Source organism: Ips typographus, linkage group LG8 (assembly GCF_016097725.1).
Source record: "Ips typographus isolate SLU linkage group LG8, UJ_Ityp_2.0, whole genome shotgun sequence".
In the NCBI taxonomy this organism is placed as follows: Eukaryota; Metazoa; Arthropoda; class Insecta; order Coleoptera; family Curculionidae; genus Ips; species Ips typographus.
The window spans coordinates 2,754,106-2,769,825 of NC_138429.1; the positions used below are offsets into that span (position 1 = coordinate 2,754,106).

The following is a 15,720-nucleotide window of genomic DNA, read 5'->3' on the forward strand; positions in this document are numbered from 1 at the left end:
AAAAAGACTTTGCAGCTCCTAAAACAATCCAGAAGCTTCTAAAAGCTGTTCGAAAAGTCTAAAAGCTTTCAAATGCTTTTCAACTGGTCTAGAAGCTGTCAAAGTGTTTCAAAACAGTCTAAAAGCTTTCGTATGCTTCTAGAGTAGTTCAAAAGCTTCCAAATGCCTGAAAAGCAGATCAGAATCTTCAGTATGCTTTTTAAATTGTTCAAAAACCTTCCAAATGCTCTGGAAGTAGTCGAAAGTCTTCCAAAAGCTTTCAAAACAATTTAGAAACTTGCAAATGCTCTTCAACTGGTCTAGAAGCTTTCAGAGAATTCCAAAACAGTCTAAATGCTTCCGTATGCTTCTAGTGTAGTTTGAAAGCTTTCAAATGCCTGGAAAGCAGTACAGAACCTTCAATATGCTCTTTAAACTGTCTAAAAATGTCCCAAATGCTAGTGAAGGAGACTGAGAAGATTTTAAAAGCTTCTAAAACACTAAAGATACTCCAAATAGTCAAAAATTTTCCAAAACAGTTTAAAAGCTTCTAAAAACTGTTTGCAACATCAGTTTTTTCTGCTTTTTAGTTTTAAACACTCTAAACTTTGAATAGGAAAATGCCAATAACAATCAAATTGTGAAAAAAATTGTGTAGAGAGTACAATAAGTGCCAGTTAAAAATCTACGTCAAAACTGCCAAAATCTTAGCCATAATATACTAAACAATAAATTCAGCTTTTATAGAGTCTCACTGATATAAAATGAGTTATTTCAATAAATTTTTGTTAAAAATCTTTCATATTAGTGTAATATACGCGGTGTTTAATTTCAAATAGTTTTTAGCATTTGTGATTCGTTAAAAAAATGCAGCTTTTAGTGTTTTGCTTTTTTTTGACAAATCACAATCAAACTAACTATGGATCATCAAACGTAATTAATTTACGTGCAATAAAGTTTTAACTGTCTGCTTAACGAACAAACCACCGTATTACTCTAAATGGTTTAATAAAAAGCGATTAATTTATCAAAAGCGTTTGCCGGGGTGTATTATGCTCTAGGGAAAAAGTAGTTTTCAGTTCAGAAATGTGCGTGTAGCTGCGATTAGCTTTTTCCCTTGAGCTGAGCAAGTCTACCGACGAATAAAAATCCCTGAGGATAAATTTAACACGTAAAGTTAGAGGGAACGCGAACAATTAATATGCTAATTTTGTTTTGATTTTCGCGCTTTACTTGACGGTAAATTGAATATTCTTTAACGCTTCAGCCACTGCGGATAAAAGATTTTTGCTACTTTTAAAAACAACTGATTTTTTTCCTTACTATTTAATAAATCACACACAAAATACGTTTCTTGAAATACAATAATTTCGTATTCGTAAAACGAGAAGCCAACATGTACGAGGCTCTCCGCATTTGCATGACCAAGATTTTATCACCGTTTGCTGTGTTATTTCGTATTTGTGTGCCCCTGTTTTGTTATTAAAATTTATGTTCGGAGCACTTTGTTAATTTACTTTCTCCGAATTGAGTTTCTGGTTAATTATTCATCTACCCTGCGACCACGGATTTTTAATTCAGTTTTTTTTGTGTTGTTACTAGATTATTGACTGTTTTCATGTCATTACCAAGCACTCAGCAGGTTTCATTAAAAATCCTCATCTATGCAAGAGTTTGCCGTAAAACATAACGAAAATAAGCTTTTTACATGATCCGCTGTAATGTGGAACATCTTTCGCCACTTTAAAAAATCACTTATCGGCTTATAACAACCACACTGCACCCTGTTAACAGATTAAGTTAGAAAAAGCTCAAAAGCACACGAGTGGTAAACGTGTCCTCTATCTGAATGGACGGTCTGATAAGCGCGGCCATACATTCCGGCATATAACTGGCCAGTTTGCACTCATCAAAGTATTAAACTTAATGAAATAAGCTTTTAAAAGTGTCAAAGCACTGATAGAACAGATACTGCGAATGAACGGACCGCCATGTTTTTTTTTATATTTCGCTTTATGGTTTTGTTTGTGTTTTTGTGGTTTCGTTCGTGATGGAGCAGTTTACGAACACCGCTTTATGTTTAATCACCATTGTTTTGAATGGTTTTTGTGGCCAAAGCTTAATTTATTTACCTTATCCAGTTTTCTGTCTTACTTTATATCACTTTCTTATATTGTTATTTTAGTTTATTAATTGGGTTGATTGACGATTTTGAAGCTTTCTCACATTCTTATATTGAAGAATTATAAATTTTTATAAGAAATGTGTTACATTTAGAATTTACCAACTTTGTAGTTTTTTTTTACTTTTTTCATGGTTTCTTATTTTATTCGTTATTTAAAACTTAAAATTAAGGGAATTCTAGAGTCGTATAAGTAATGGTAAATAATTTAATGGCGTATTTATGGGGTCAAAATAATAGGATTTGACACAAATTAGATGAAAAGTTAATGGAAATGGAAAAACGTATTCGGGGGGTGTCAAATTTGATTATCTACTCAGTTTTAAGTCAGCTTATACAAAGCGTCCACAACAAATGATTTGCTTTAAAATGGCTCTCACTTTTTCTTCTTTTTTAATGACAACTGAAACCTGAATATCTGTTATCCTATATTTTCTTAACCAAAAAAGGTATACTTAGTTGGTATCCCTAAGATCAACGGTTTTCGAGATATTTGCAATTAAAATATTCGGTGCCATACATGATTGCATTTTGCATTTTGAAAGTATCATGACCAGCACGAAGTTCGAATTTTAGTCTTTTTGGAACAAAAATAGACAGTTTTTTCAACTAAAAATTCCATAAATTTTTCACATAAATGCATCGAGCCCATTACTTTAATTTCAAATAACTCGAAAACCGGTGTTTCTAGCGACACTAACTTTTTTGGCTAGAAGATTTTGGGAAACAGATATTCCAGCTCACTTGGCTATACCAGAATAGAGTTATGCCGATTTTAAAGCGAAGTATTTGCTGCAGGTGGCGATCTCAGGTCAGGCACGCAAAATTTACCGTTTCAAAAAAGTACTTTGACTCCCTGTATCTTTATTTCAATCGAGGGGTAAACCGCTGGGGCATTATAGTGTACAAATTTTAGGAATTAATTAAATGAATTAAAAAATGAATTAATCCCAAGTTGGGAAATTTTTAGAAAGCTCATTCCATTGGCTATTCATTGACGTATAAAACTCTAGGAAAAATAGTGCAATTGTCAAAGTTGACGCCCTCTAGTGGCTAAACGGTACCACTGACCAACTGACTTTTCTACGTCAATGGAAAGCTCATTTCATTGGCTGTCCATCGACATATAAAAGTATATACAAAGTGTTACAAATACGTGTGTTATTTACGGTTTACAGACAGGGTGCCCCAGAAACACATTTTGACTGGTTTGGGTTAATTTGACCCTGGAAAATTAGGAAAACACGGTTACATGAGCTACTAGGTGGTCTACTATGATGTAATTCATAGAAATTTCTAGAAAAACCGATTTTGCAAATGACAATTTTTGTTAGGGTCAAATTTGCCTGAAAAGCCACCACTATTCCAATGGATTTTGCGTTATATTGGCCACTTAGTGCAATCGAAAATCGACTTTAATGATTTTATTTCTACAGTTTTGCTACGGCTCTAAATTTGACACTGTGCTAGGTTTGTCGATTTAAAAAAAAATCCCTCAAAGAAGTTAAAAGAAAGAGTGGTTACAGTCAAGAAAAACGTTTAGTTAGCTTTGGAGCACTCTGGCGGCCAAACGAAGCACCCTATCAACACAAACAGCCGTATTTTTGGAAAGCCCATTATATTTTCTATCCATTGACATATACAAAGTGTTGCAAATAAACGAGTTGTTTGATAATAAAGACAGTTTTGACTAAATTTGACAAATTTTTCAAATAAGTGACCTAATACAAACTTAAGTACCTTAATTTTGAATAGAGAATCAGGCAAAGTTATAAGAATGAGTGTTCAATTTGAAAAACGCTCTTTTCCCTGTTTTCCCTGCTCTTTGTCCTGTATAATATATGTATTTTATCGTTTTTTTTTCACCCACTCTTAGAACAAACCTTGTATAACACGACAAAACTCTCAAAATTCAAGAAGAAAACGTTTCCTGATAGGCATACATTAAAATTATTGTTTTGGAGACTAAAAATATTAAATTTCACGTAGAACGGTAAATATCTCAGAAACAGATAAGTGTATGACAGTAATACACGAAATATGTCTAGAATATGACGTAGAATCCAAAAATGCAATAACATACAAGGTGTCCCATTTAAACTAAGCAGCAGTTGATATCTACTTCCGGTTAAATCGGTGCACGCATTTTCTTAGTAAAAAAGGTTTTTTAGATTCTCCAGTCGTGGTAATTCAGAAAATTAGTGGGTATTGTTAGGTTAGGTTAGTTATTGGGAATTATTAGGAATTACTGGACATTACAAGGAATTAGTGGACATTATTGGCATATTAGGAATTAGTGTACAAAATTGTACTCAGCGGGTTACCCCTCGATTTCAATTGACTTTTTCTCTGAGGTAAGTTGTGATAAATCGAGGTATTTTGACTCCAAAAATCCACCATTAAATCATTTACCATTTACTTATGGGACATTTTTGTTACTAATTGACAAAATTGAAAAAGTGAAAATATCATGGTTAGGGTAGATCCAAAAAAATATCGTAAACTCTATGTGTGGTATATACTCGTAATTCTAACTATATCAATTCTGCCTTATCTGCCACTAAGATTCACACGACCAAGGAATGCAAATTTTCCGTGAAATCAACCCCAAAAGATAAGCAACGCCCGCAGTGCCTTACTAACATTACGCGTCCGCTACAGATTTTCCGTTTAGATAAGACAAACTAGGACTACTGCAAAACTTTATTAGTCGTAAAGAATACAATTTAACAGTCAGGAGATTTATATGTATGTGGGTTATATTTTACATACTGTGACGTCTTTAAAAATGTACTATGTGAAAGTCTAGAAATTTGTAAATCAAATTTTGGTAGTGTAACAAGCAAAAATCAAATGTAAAGATGGAATATAAGAAGATAAACTGTATTTTTTTACTCAGTGTGTCAAAATCAGGCTAAATTACAATTTATTACAATGTTGCCAACTCTCAATAAAATGCAGTATTTTCATTATTATTTGAACTTAAAACGAACCGGTAAAAGTTAATCCATTCCCAGTTCTGGCACAGTTTTACGTGATCAATAATTCACTATGCGAAATGACAGGTTGACGGCATTTCTAATTTATTAAAGTTCTCTCTTTCGCTATAGCTCTCTGTTCCACTTGTAATAAGATGCAATTGTTTTATATCGATTTTCTTCTACATTATTAAGTTTCAGTTTTTGTGGAAAAAGTAGAATTACACGGGGGATTGTTTTGGTTTGGTAACAGTTTTAAATTGAGTTAACTGACTTTGCAACTGAATTGAGTATATCCAAATTAAGCTTCAAGTTATTATCTGATACAAAAAGGGAACGTTCTAATCCAGCAGTGTTTGTTCAGCGGCGGCTCCCTTAAGGTGGCCCAGCAAAGTCAATTATTAAACTCTTTTTGAATTTCAAAATTTCAATTTTCGCGTTATCGTCCCAGCGCACGCATTCATCCCCGATATTTCCCAACTAAGACTACTAAATCATTTAACAGGCATTTGTTCCCAGTGAAATTTAACAACAAATTGCTTTTTGGGGAGCAGTTTTGTTTAAAAATTTCGTAGCTACAAAAATCCCACTACGTACACGTTTTCTCAGGAACGAATCGAAATTATGTAAATTAATGAATTTTAATAGAATATTCTAAACGACAACGGGGAAAATTAAACCAAAAGCCGTAATTTAGTGCGAACGTGTTATTTCAAAAACATCACGGCATTAAATCGTTTTTGCCCCGTCGACTGCTGCCCTACACAATCAACCATTTTCCTGTTATAAATGAAATGAAGTAGCAAGTTTAAATTAACGGCCATGGAGGGAGAAACATAATTAAACTCAAAATATAGATTCATAGATAATGCCGAATAATTGAATGGCAATTCGACGTGACGAAACCAAGAAAAACCACCCAAACACCGAAGTGAAATTATTTCCACGAAGAACAATACTCGTTAATGGATTCGGGTTTTGATCCCCCGTTACGATTGTATAAGTTTATTAATATCCCTGGAATAATAATTATTAGTTTAGATTTTTTAGTCCTGTTGTAGAGAGAAAATTTAAACGTAAATTTTGCGATACTGAAGAAAAGTTAAAAAAGTACTTACAGTACCAATTCATTCATTATTAGTAAGCAGCTTGGTTTTGAAAATGAATAATTTTTTAGAGTTTTTCTGTCAAACTGATCGAAAATGAAAACTTTAATACATCACTAGCAGAGCCCTTCCTTATCTAATTAGCCACTCCTTTGGAGCTGTGTGGTGTAATTAATTTACGTCTTTTTTCATTTCAGCTCTGGCTGATTTGTTTGTTGGTTTTCTACAACAGACGAAGCCTATTTATTTTTAGCCTTAATTAAAACTGAAAACCTATATGGAAAGAGGGGTTAACCGTGCACTTCCCCATAATGCAACCGACTGATAAAAATTAGTTGGATTTAACGATTAATGGCATTAAATCTGACAAAGTACAGCATTAACATGTAATGCTTAGCAGATTATGTCATGTAGTATGAATATTTTAATTAAACATAAACAAAAAACATAGTTAATTGTATCAGAAAGAACATCTTAATCCCATACAGTATTTTAATTTATGTTTATAATGTTTAAGTCAGTTTTGCATTATGATTTAAATTAGGAACTTTACCATCAGTGATGGTACACGAGAATAGTTCAATTCAATAACATTTCTATTACTATTGAAGAAATCATCAGTAACAATCTGATATTTGTAAATGTCAGATTCATCATTGAGTTGAAAGCCACAAATCTTCATTATTTGAAATGGGACACTCTATATATTTTAGGGTAATTTAATTCTGCTTGTCAAGACCTACTTTTTGCTAAAACGTCGTTTCTGAGATATTTAAAGTTAAACTTATATCTTGTCTCTTTATATTTCACAATCAAGTTTATTGAAAAGTAATAATTTAGTATAATTTGGCCACTTTAACCGGACAGAAGAAGTATTAGAGACACCCTGTATAGTGGCAAAAATAATAATTTATACCTGCTAACTATTTTTAAGCAAAGTGTGTTTGAGATACTTAAGTAATTAAGTTTAAATTTACAAACTTTTATTTCTTTAAAATTACTTTTCTTTTACACAAATATGCACAAAATTTAGTAAGTAGATTCAAAAGGTTTTAAAATAAATTATCAAATTACTTCATTAGACCAATACAAAAGTAATCCAGATCTGCATGCACTTGCATACAAAGTTTGTATTCTTTAATAAATGTTTCAAGCATAAATATCAGAATTACTCAAATAAAAGACTTCTTTCTCACACTTCCTGATACACCGGAAGTAGCTGTCAAACTGCTTATATAAAATAAACTTATATATTTTCTTTGTTCGCTTATAAGCTTGACGATCTGAACAAATAAAAGATTGATTGGGGGATGCCAAAGAACAATTCTTCAATACTTTTCTTGCAAAACAATACCCTTGCTTTCAGATGATTTAATAATTAAGTTTGTTTAGAAGGAAGGATGATTTGTGAATGTTTCAGTAGGTTTTCATATCAATACAAATTAAACTGGACTAATTATTTACTCACCAGGCTTAATTCCTGCAGACTGTATGTGTATGTCTGAAAATATGGGTTTATATTTTTTGATAAAATTAGATAGATAGTACCTTCCTAATAATTCACGCCTATAATCTCGTTTTATTTCATTTTGATATCCCTAATAAAATCTGCCCTTTATTTTGATTTAAAATGTTGAAAATCCATAAGATAACACGTGTTAAATCCAATACCAGTTACGGCTGACAAACGAAACAATATCTGAAGAATAGGGTGCCTGAATAAAAGGACGTGACCGAAATACAAACAATGAAGATATCGTCTGGTCAGGTTTTGCCAACATTATTATAAGAAAATTATAATTTCCCGGTTTTGTGATCTCTCTAAGCAATATGCTTTGAAAAGGATGTTAGGGGAGTAAACGTTATACAGTTATTCTGTAACTAACCAGCCTCAAGTAATGTACTATAAGAAAATATGTTGTGGTCTTGGTTTGAATGTGAATTATACCGACAATAGAATACTTAACAAACTACAGAGAGTCTACTGAATTTAGAATTAATAAAAGTTTAATAAAACACTCAGGTACGTCAGATCGTAATAACAGTATTAATACGTGATCAATTAGAATAAATCAATAATTGATATAGTGCAATAACCGGTGGTTTTTGTAACTTTCAAGTTTAAGTAATAATTCATAATAATGTATCAATATTCTTATGATAATTTAGGTTCTTACCCAATTTAATAATCAAACTAAAGTATCTAGCCTAACTTAGTTATACGAGTTATTAATTTTACGTCCTAAATTATAGTGTAGTAAGTGCGTCCCCGCAAACTCCCTTTGCAAATTGAGGTGAGAAGTTCGGAATGAAATTACAATTCGTAATTGCCAACACCAAGACCGTAACTCGAAGGAACGGAGGCATTTGCTGCCACCCGGACAAAGTTCAAAGTTTCCTGGATAGTTTCGAATAAGGAATATGATAATGATACACGTTAATATCTGAGGAGGAAATTGGAGCGAAATCGCGTTATCGACTATCGATCGAACGGTGCATATACAAATCTATCCGAGAGATGGGCGTAAATCCTTAAAGGCCTAGAATATGAAACCGATTTGTCATTAAAATACTTCTTCGATTCGGCAAGCTGTGGCTGAGAGAGTAATAATATATTGAGATATCCAATCCGGATAAGTAACAAATGGTCCGAGGGATTTTGTTCAAAAGGAAGTATATCTGCTCAAGGCGGAACATAAAACGCAATGAAAAGAAATAAAGAGCAATGAGAAAGTTGGAGCTCCTCTCTTGCGAAATGATCGCTTTGTAAGACACGCGAAACCCTCATCATTACGGAATCGTCGTCGTTTCGTTGTTTTATACGTTTTTTGCCTTTATTTTACAGTCGTTATTAAGCGTATCGAACAATTGGATCTATCGTACATTTTGGTTAAATTTATGTCAGACAAGGGCGATGCAATTGCTTTATCTTCGCAGAAACAAGTCGTATAAATTGCGAAATAAATGATGGCGTTTCTTGCAATCAACAGACGTTTTAAAGAAATACTTTATTTGTATGGTTTTGATATATAAAATAGCAGCTGAAATACAAATTTCCTTTCAGTTATACAAGATTTTTCTCTTCTAAACTTGACCCCGTAAAGTAAATAGTCACTTACATTAAGTTTATTTCCTTTGCAGTAGTAAAATTTACTGTTTCTTTGACCTGTTTCAGGCCAGCTGGTCCGAACATAACTCTTGATTAAATTTTATCCACTAACAGCTTTTTTCTAGAGTATTTTGATAAGAAACAGTTTTTTCCTGAAAGATATTAATTTTGAAAACTTTAATTTAGGGATAGTCTTTGTCATTTTTGGGGTTTTAACGACTGAAAAATGCTCAAAATGTTGGTCTTGAACTGCTCTTTGATCTCGTACTAACTGCAACATGATTGTTGACCATATAGAAGGGCTTGAAAAATCAAAAACAAAACTAGCGCTCTTCTGGTATAAGAAATTTTGTCCCCCGTTATTTTTGGGGTATCAGGGACTTTAAAATGCTCAAAATCTTTCTTTTTAAACTGTTTAACATTACATGGTGTTACAAATTCGATGCATTAGCACTGCTATCTCAGAAACTTTAAGTTGATAGAGTTTTAGTTAAATGGAGGCACAGTTGCGCATTTTATTGATAAATAATTTCGTAAAAAAAATTAAAACAATTTTTATAACATTCAGAGATATCCGACAAAAACCGAAAAAGTCACATTCCTATTTTATTTTTTTACCTCTTTATTATTGATTATTTTGGAAAATCAATGACACCTTCTGAAGGCACTCTTTAAGAAAATAGGTTTAGTTTTCAGCTCTGACGTTTTGTTTTTTAGATACCATCATCAACTTAAAATTTTCAAATACGGCCCTAGACTTTTTATTTTGTTTTTTCACGGTCACGTGACTTACTAGATCTACCACTACTTAATGCTTGGAAATTGTTTGAAAAACTGTTTTTGCAAATGACAATTTTCGTAAGGGTCAAATTTGCCTGAAACACCGCCACTATCCTAATGGGTTTTGCGCGTTAGGTTGGCCAGTTAGTGCAAGCGAAAATCGACCTTAATGATTGTATTTCTACAGTTTTGCTACTACCCTAGATTTGGCAATCATTGTGCTAGGTTTGTGCCAAATATCAGGGCCGTATCTGCCCGTTTGCAAAAAATTCCTTTAAAGATATTAGAGCGGTAACAGTCAAGGAAAACATTAGCTTTGGAGCCCTCTGGCGGCCAAACAAAGCAACCTATCAACAAAGGCGGCCATATTTTTATCCATTGACATATAAAAGTCTATACAAAGTGTTGTGTGTGACAATAATGACAGTTTTGACTAAATTTGACAACTACTACTTTAACCTTCATTAATTCGGTTATTTTGACAGTTACAGGGTGGTTCAATGTATCAATTTAAAAAGTGATTTTTTTAAATAGGAGTGACGTAATACAAACTTCTTTAATTTTGAACAAAGAATGAGACAGAATTATAAGAATGTGCTTGAAAAACTAGACTTTCTGCCCTTTTTTTGAACTGATTTTTTGACCACACTGTATTATATATTTTGACGTCTTTTTGCACCCATTCTTAGAACAAACCTTGTCTAACATGACAAAACACAAAAAACATTTCCTGATATGTATAAATTAAAAATGTTTTGGAGACCGAAAATATCAAATTTTACAAAAAAGGTAAATATCTCAGAAATACAGTAGGTGTATGACATTTATACACGAAATATGTCTAAAATTTGACGTAGAATACAAAAATGAAAAAATATACAGGGTATCCCATTCCGGTTAATTCGTTGCACGCATGTTTTCTTATTTTTACTTTTTTTAATTAAAAAAGGTTTGGAAGGACTTTCCAGTTGTGATAATTCAGGAAGTTAGTGGGTATTGTTAAGTTAGGTTAGGTTAGATTGATTATTAGGAATTACTGGGCATTACAAGAAATTAGTGGGCATTACTGGCATATTAGGAATCAACGTACAAAATTTTACTCAGCATTTCCCCCTCACGCTTTTCTTCTTTTACTGTATTTTGGTGTTTTTTAACATACATACTGGAACAAACACCTACAAGACTTTTTTTTCTAAAAACACTCATAATGTCATAAAAACCGAGTATTATATCTTTAAAATACAGACCCAAAAACTACTAGTTTTTCACATAGAAATGTTTGTTTCTGAGATATACACAATACACCTTTTCCTATTGTGACCTGAATCCTAGTCGTTGTTATTTCAATTTGTAGTAATTTAAAAGTTTTGCAAAATTTAGTCACGTCGTGCGCTAAAATACTGTGCTAAAACTTGAAAAACTTTCGATCTGTTTGTCGGGGATTATGCTTTTCCCAGACGGAAACTTCGTTTAATATATCGTTCTGCTCGTGTAACTTAAGTTTAAGAAGTTTATGATTGGTTCTTACCTTCGCCCAGTCCGAAAAGCGAACATCTGGCTCCATCCACGCTTCAACCTGAAGGAGTTTTAGTCGATTTAAGTCGAGAGTCGGGATCGTCATTAAATTTTTAAATCACTTGCTCTTAAAATTCGGAAACTTTGAGAGTGTATTTTAAAAGCAGTTGCAACTAAATCATATTCCACTCTTTGTATAGATTTAATAGAATAAGCGGCAGGGTTGTTGGAACACAAATACCCTCTGCTCGACTCCAACAGCGTCATATGGAGTTATTTCGGAATATTTAATTTATTGGCATCATTGAGGGCTTTGTTCGATCTGAGTATTCACCTTTTGTGAGGGAAGACGAGCTCCGGTTTGGTGTTCATACTATGCTCATCTTCGTTTTTTTTTTATCGAAAGGCAATTTCGAGGGCAAATTGAAATCTTTGTGTTCGTGAACGACGAAGTCTTCGGATTGTGCAGGTCCTGCGATATCTGATCCGATTATGCCTGCAGCCGCCGAGAGCAGTGGAGTAGAACAATAATTTTTATTAAAGAAGAGTCAGCTATTGTGCCATCGGCATCATCCATAATGCAATAATAAAAACGATTTCCAGAGATTTCGTTTTAGACTATTTTACAAGACACTGCTGGAAACATGTTTTTTTTTTGGGCAAAGCCGTGTATTTTGGTTTCCTTGAAAAATATTTCATATTTACAACGCACAAAATATTTTATTATTTTACGTTCGGCCCTATATAACGTTGAAATGCCCTTTATGTAACCGACTTCGGGTAAAACGTTCTCGCTTTCCTGGATTTAAAACACTTTCGAGACATTTGCCGTGTATAATAAAATCGCGATTCGCTGCTATAAAAATAATTTAGTGTTATCTGTTTTTTTGTTTGAGAGGGATTAAATTTTTCAATCCATCTACACACTACAAACAACCAGACAAAACAGCAATTTTGGTGTTCAAGCACACATCCGAATTAAACCGGTAAACAAGCAACAATAGCCCGATTGCATATATTGCATGTCAAGCAAAATTCTAAACGAGAAAAGTTGAAAATGTCCGAACCACTTGCGACATGTGTAACAAAAGGAAATTACACAAACATTCCATTAGCGTTTGCGGCAAAGAAACAAATAAAAACCCTTTGTGTTCATATAATAATATCAAAATAATTGGCTTTTTCATCTGTTCACCGTTCGTGTGCTTCGCAGTGGGCCTTAACAAAGAGAACGAAATTATTTAGAAACCGGAAAACACGTAATGGTTTAACTTTTAACCGATTAGATGCGTTTAGCCCGTTGTTGGCCGACTCCACAATGGGGAAGACCGACCCTGATTAAATTAACAAGTAATGAGATTTTGTCTGACCATTTGAATCCCTTTAAAGTCTTTGATTAGTTTATGTTGCTTCTACTTGAGTATTCTTCATAATCAAAATTAGTAGCCTTATGAGTCGATTTGATGATGAAAAATATGATGAAAACCCTAACCAAAATTATTATCTGAAGTATAATTTTAAATTTCCTGATATTTCTACTTCATGTAAGATTACTTGAAATCACTAATTTTAATAAATTTTGTCCTATTATTAGTCAATTATTCAACGCTTAGCAACGATTTAAACAGTTTTTTCTATGATCCCTATAGAAAGTAAAATTTCCCTCCCTAGGGAGGAAAAGTACCACCTGTAAAAGTCACTTTCTTGACCAACTGACAAACATATCTTTAGTAACAAAACCTTCTATTTCAGCCAGGTATCAACATATTATTTAACTGCTGGTTTTTTCCCTAATACATAACATTGGTCGTAGAAAAAATTAGATGCATAACTCTGGAGTAAACTGCTTTTTGCACCCTTGAACTTTATTCACGGGAGAAAGTTGCACTTTCCTCCCTTGTTGTGCAAATAACTATTTTATTCCTACTAATTTTAAAAAAAAAATTAAATCACTCTAAATGACATTGTCGTTAAAATTGTATAAATAAATAACTATTAAATGTATAAATTAAAAAAAATAAAAATTTTATTAAAATAAAAAAAATGTTGTATAAATAACTATTAAACAACTTAACTACAATTTGCAGTTTTACTCCAACACAAATTAGAATTGACTATATCTGAGGGTACTTTTTACTTTTTAACTCTTAACATTGTTATTTTATGTAAAATTACTTAAAATAAACCACGATTAGCAATTTTATTATTAAGAAAGTGACTCCTGAAATTGGTAAGTTACTAATTGATTCAGAAATGTTTAAGTAAACATGGCAATTCTAAAAGGATGATTAGAAATTACTTTAATGCAACAACCACTTTTCAACAAAAATAGTATTTGAGTTTTAACTCTTGAAACTGCTATTTCTTGTAAAATTACTTGAAACTGATTCAGAAATGCTAGAGAAAATTTTGAAAATCAAAATCAGTGAGTACAAGTAACTTTAAAGCAACTCAACTACAATTTGCAGTTTTAATTCAACAAAAATTTGAATTGACTATATCTGAGGGTACTTTTAACTCTTAACATTGTTATTTCATGTAAAATAAACCACGATTAGCAATTTTCTTATTAAAAAAGTGACTCCTGAAATTGGTAGGTTACTAATTGACTCAGAAATGTTTAAGTAAACATGGCAATTCTAAAAGGATGATTAGAAATTACTTTAATGCAACAACCACTTTTCAACAAAAATAGTATTTGAGTTTTAACTCTTGAAACTGCTATTTCTTGTAAAATTACTTGAAACTGATTCAGAAATGCTAGAGAAAATTTTGAAAATCAAAATCAGTGAGTACAAGTAACTTTAAAGCAACTCAACTACAATTTGCAGTTTTAATTCAACAAAAATTTGAATTGACTATATCTGAGGGTACTTTTAACTCTTAACATGTTATTTTATGTAAAATTACTTTAAAAAAAACCACGATTAGCAATTGTCTTTTTAAGAAAGTCATTCCTGAAATTGGTAAGTTACTCAGAAATGTTTAAGTAAACATGGCAATTTTAAAAAAATGAGTAGAAATTACTTTAAAGCAACAACCACTTTTCAACAAAAATGGTGTTTGAGTTTTAACTCTTGAAACTGCTATTTCTTGTAAAATTACTTGAAACTGATTCAGAAATGCTAGAGTAAATTTTGAAAATCAAAATCAGTGAGTACAAATAATTTTAAAGCAACTTAACTACAATTGTACTCTACAAATGTAACTCTTGAAACTGCTGTTTTTTGTAAAATTAATTGAAACTGATTCAGAAATGCTAGAGAAAATTTTGAAAATCAAAAATGTAATTTTAAAGCAACTTAACTACAATTTGCAGATTTAATTCAACAAAAATTAGAATTGACTATATCTGAGGGTACTTTTAACTCTTAACATTGTTATTTCATGTAAAATTACTTTAAAAAAAAACCACGATCAGCAATTTTCTTGTTAATAAAGTGACTCTTGAAATTGGTAAGTTACTAATTGATTCAGAAATGTTTAAGTAAACATTGCAATTCAAAAAGAATGAGTACAAATTACTTTAAAGCAACTTAACTTAAACTTAAGTTTTTATTTCAACACAAATGGTATTGATTATACTTGAGTTTTAACTCTTGAAACTGCTATTTTTTGTAAAATTGCTTGAAACTGATTCTATGCTAGAGTAGATTTTGAAAATCAAAATCAGTGAGTACAAATGACTTTAAAGCAACTTAACCACAATTTGCAGTTTTATTAACTTTTTAAATTGTTATTTTACGTAAACTTACTTAAAACAGACTCAGAATTTCTTGAGTAAACATTGTAATTCAATAGTGAGTTCAAATTACTTTAAAGTAACTTCTGAGGATAGTTTTACTTGACATAACGTTCAGTGATTCAAAAACAGTAATTTCAAATTACTTTTAAAGCTACAAAACAAAATATGATCGTCATTTCAGTGAATTGACTAATGTGTGAAGTATCTAATGTAGTATTTTTTTTATTGCAGAAAGCTTACGAGAATACTTTAGCAAATACGGAGACATTTCAGAAGTAATGGTAATGAAAGATCCTGCTACTCGCCGATCTAGGTAAGTGACATTT

The 15,720-nt window shown here is 32.0% G+C and overlaps 1 protein-coding gene across 9 annotated transcripts in view; it reads left to right on the forward strand.

The window, feature by feature from the left end:
* The window catches only part of Rbp6 (RNA-binding protein 6), a 285,917-nt gene that overhangs the window by 59,120 nt on the left and 211,077 nt on the right, over positions 1-15,720 (forward strand). For all 9 annotated transcript variants that reach the window (XM_081985294.1, XM_081985296.1, XM_081985295.1 and 6 more), the window contains one exon: positions 15,626-15,707. In XM_081985294.1, the coding sequence (XP_081841420.1) occupies positions 15,626-15,707 (82 nt within the window). The remainder of the gene's footprint in view (positions 1-15,625; positions 15,708-15,720) is intronic.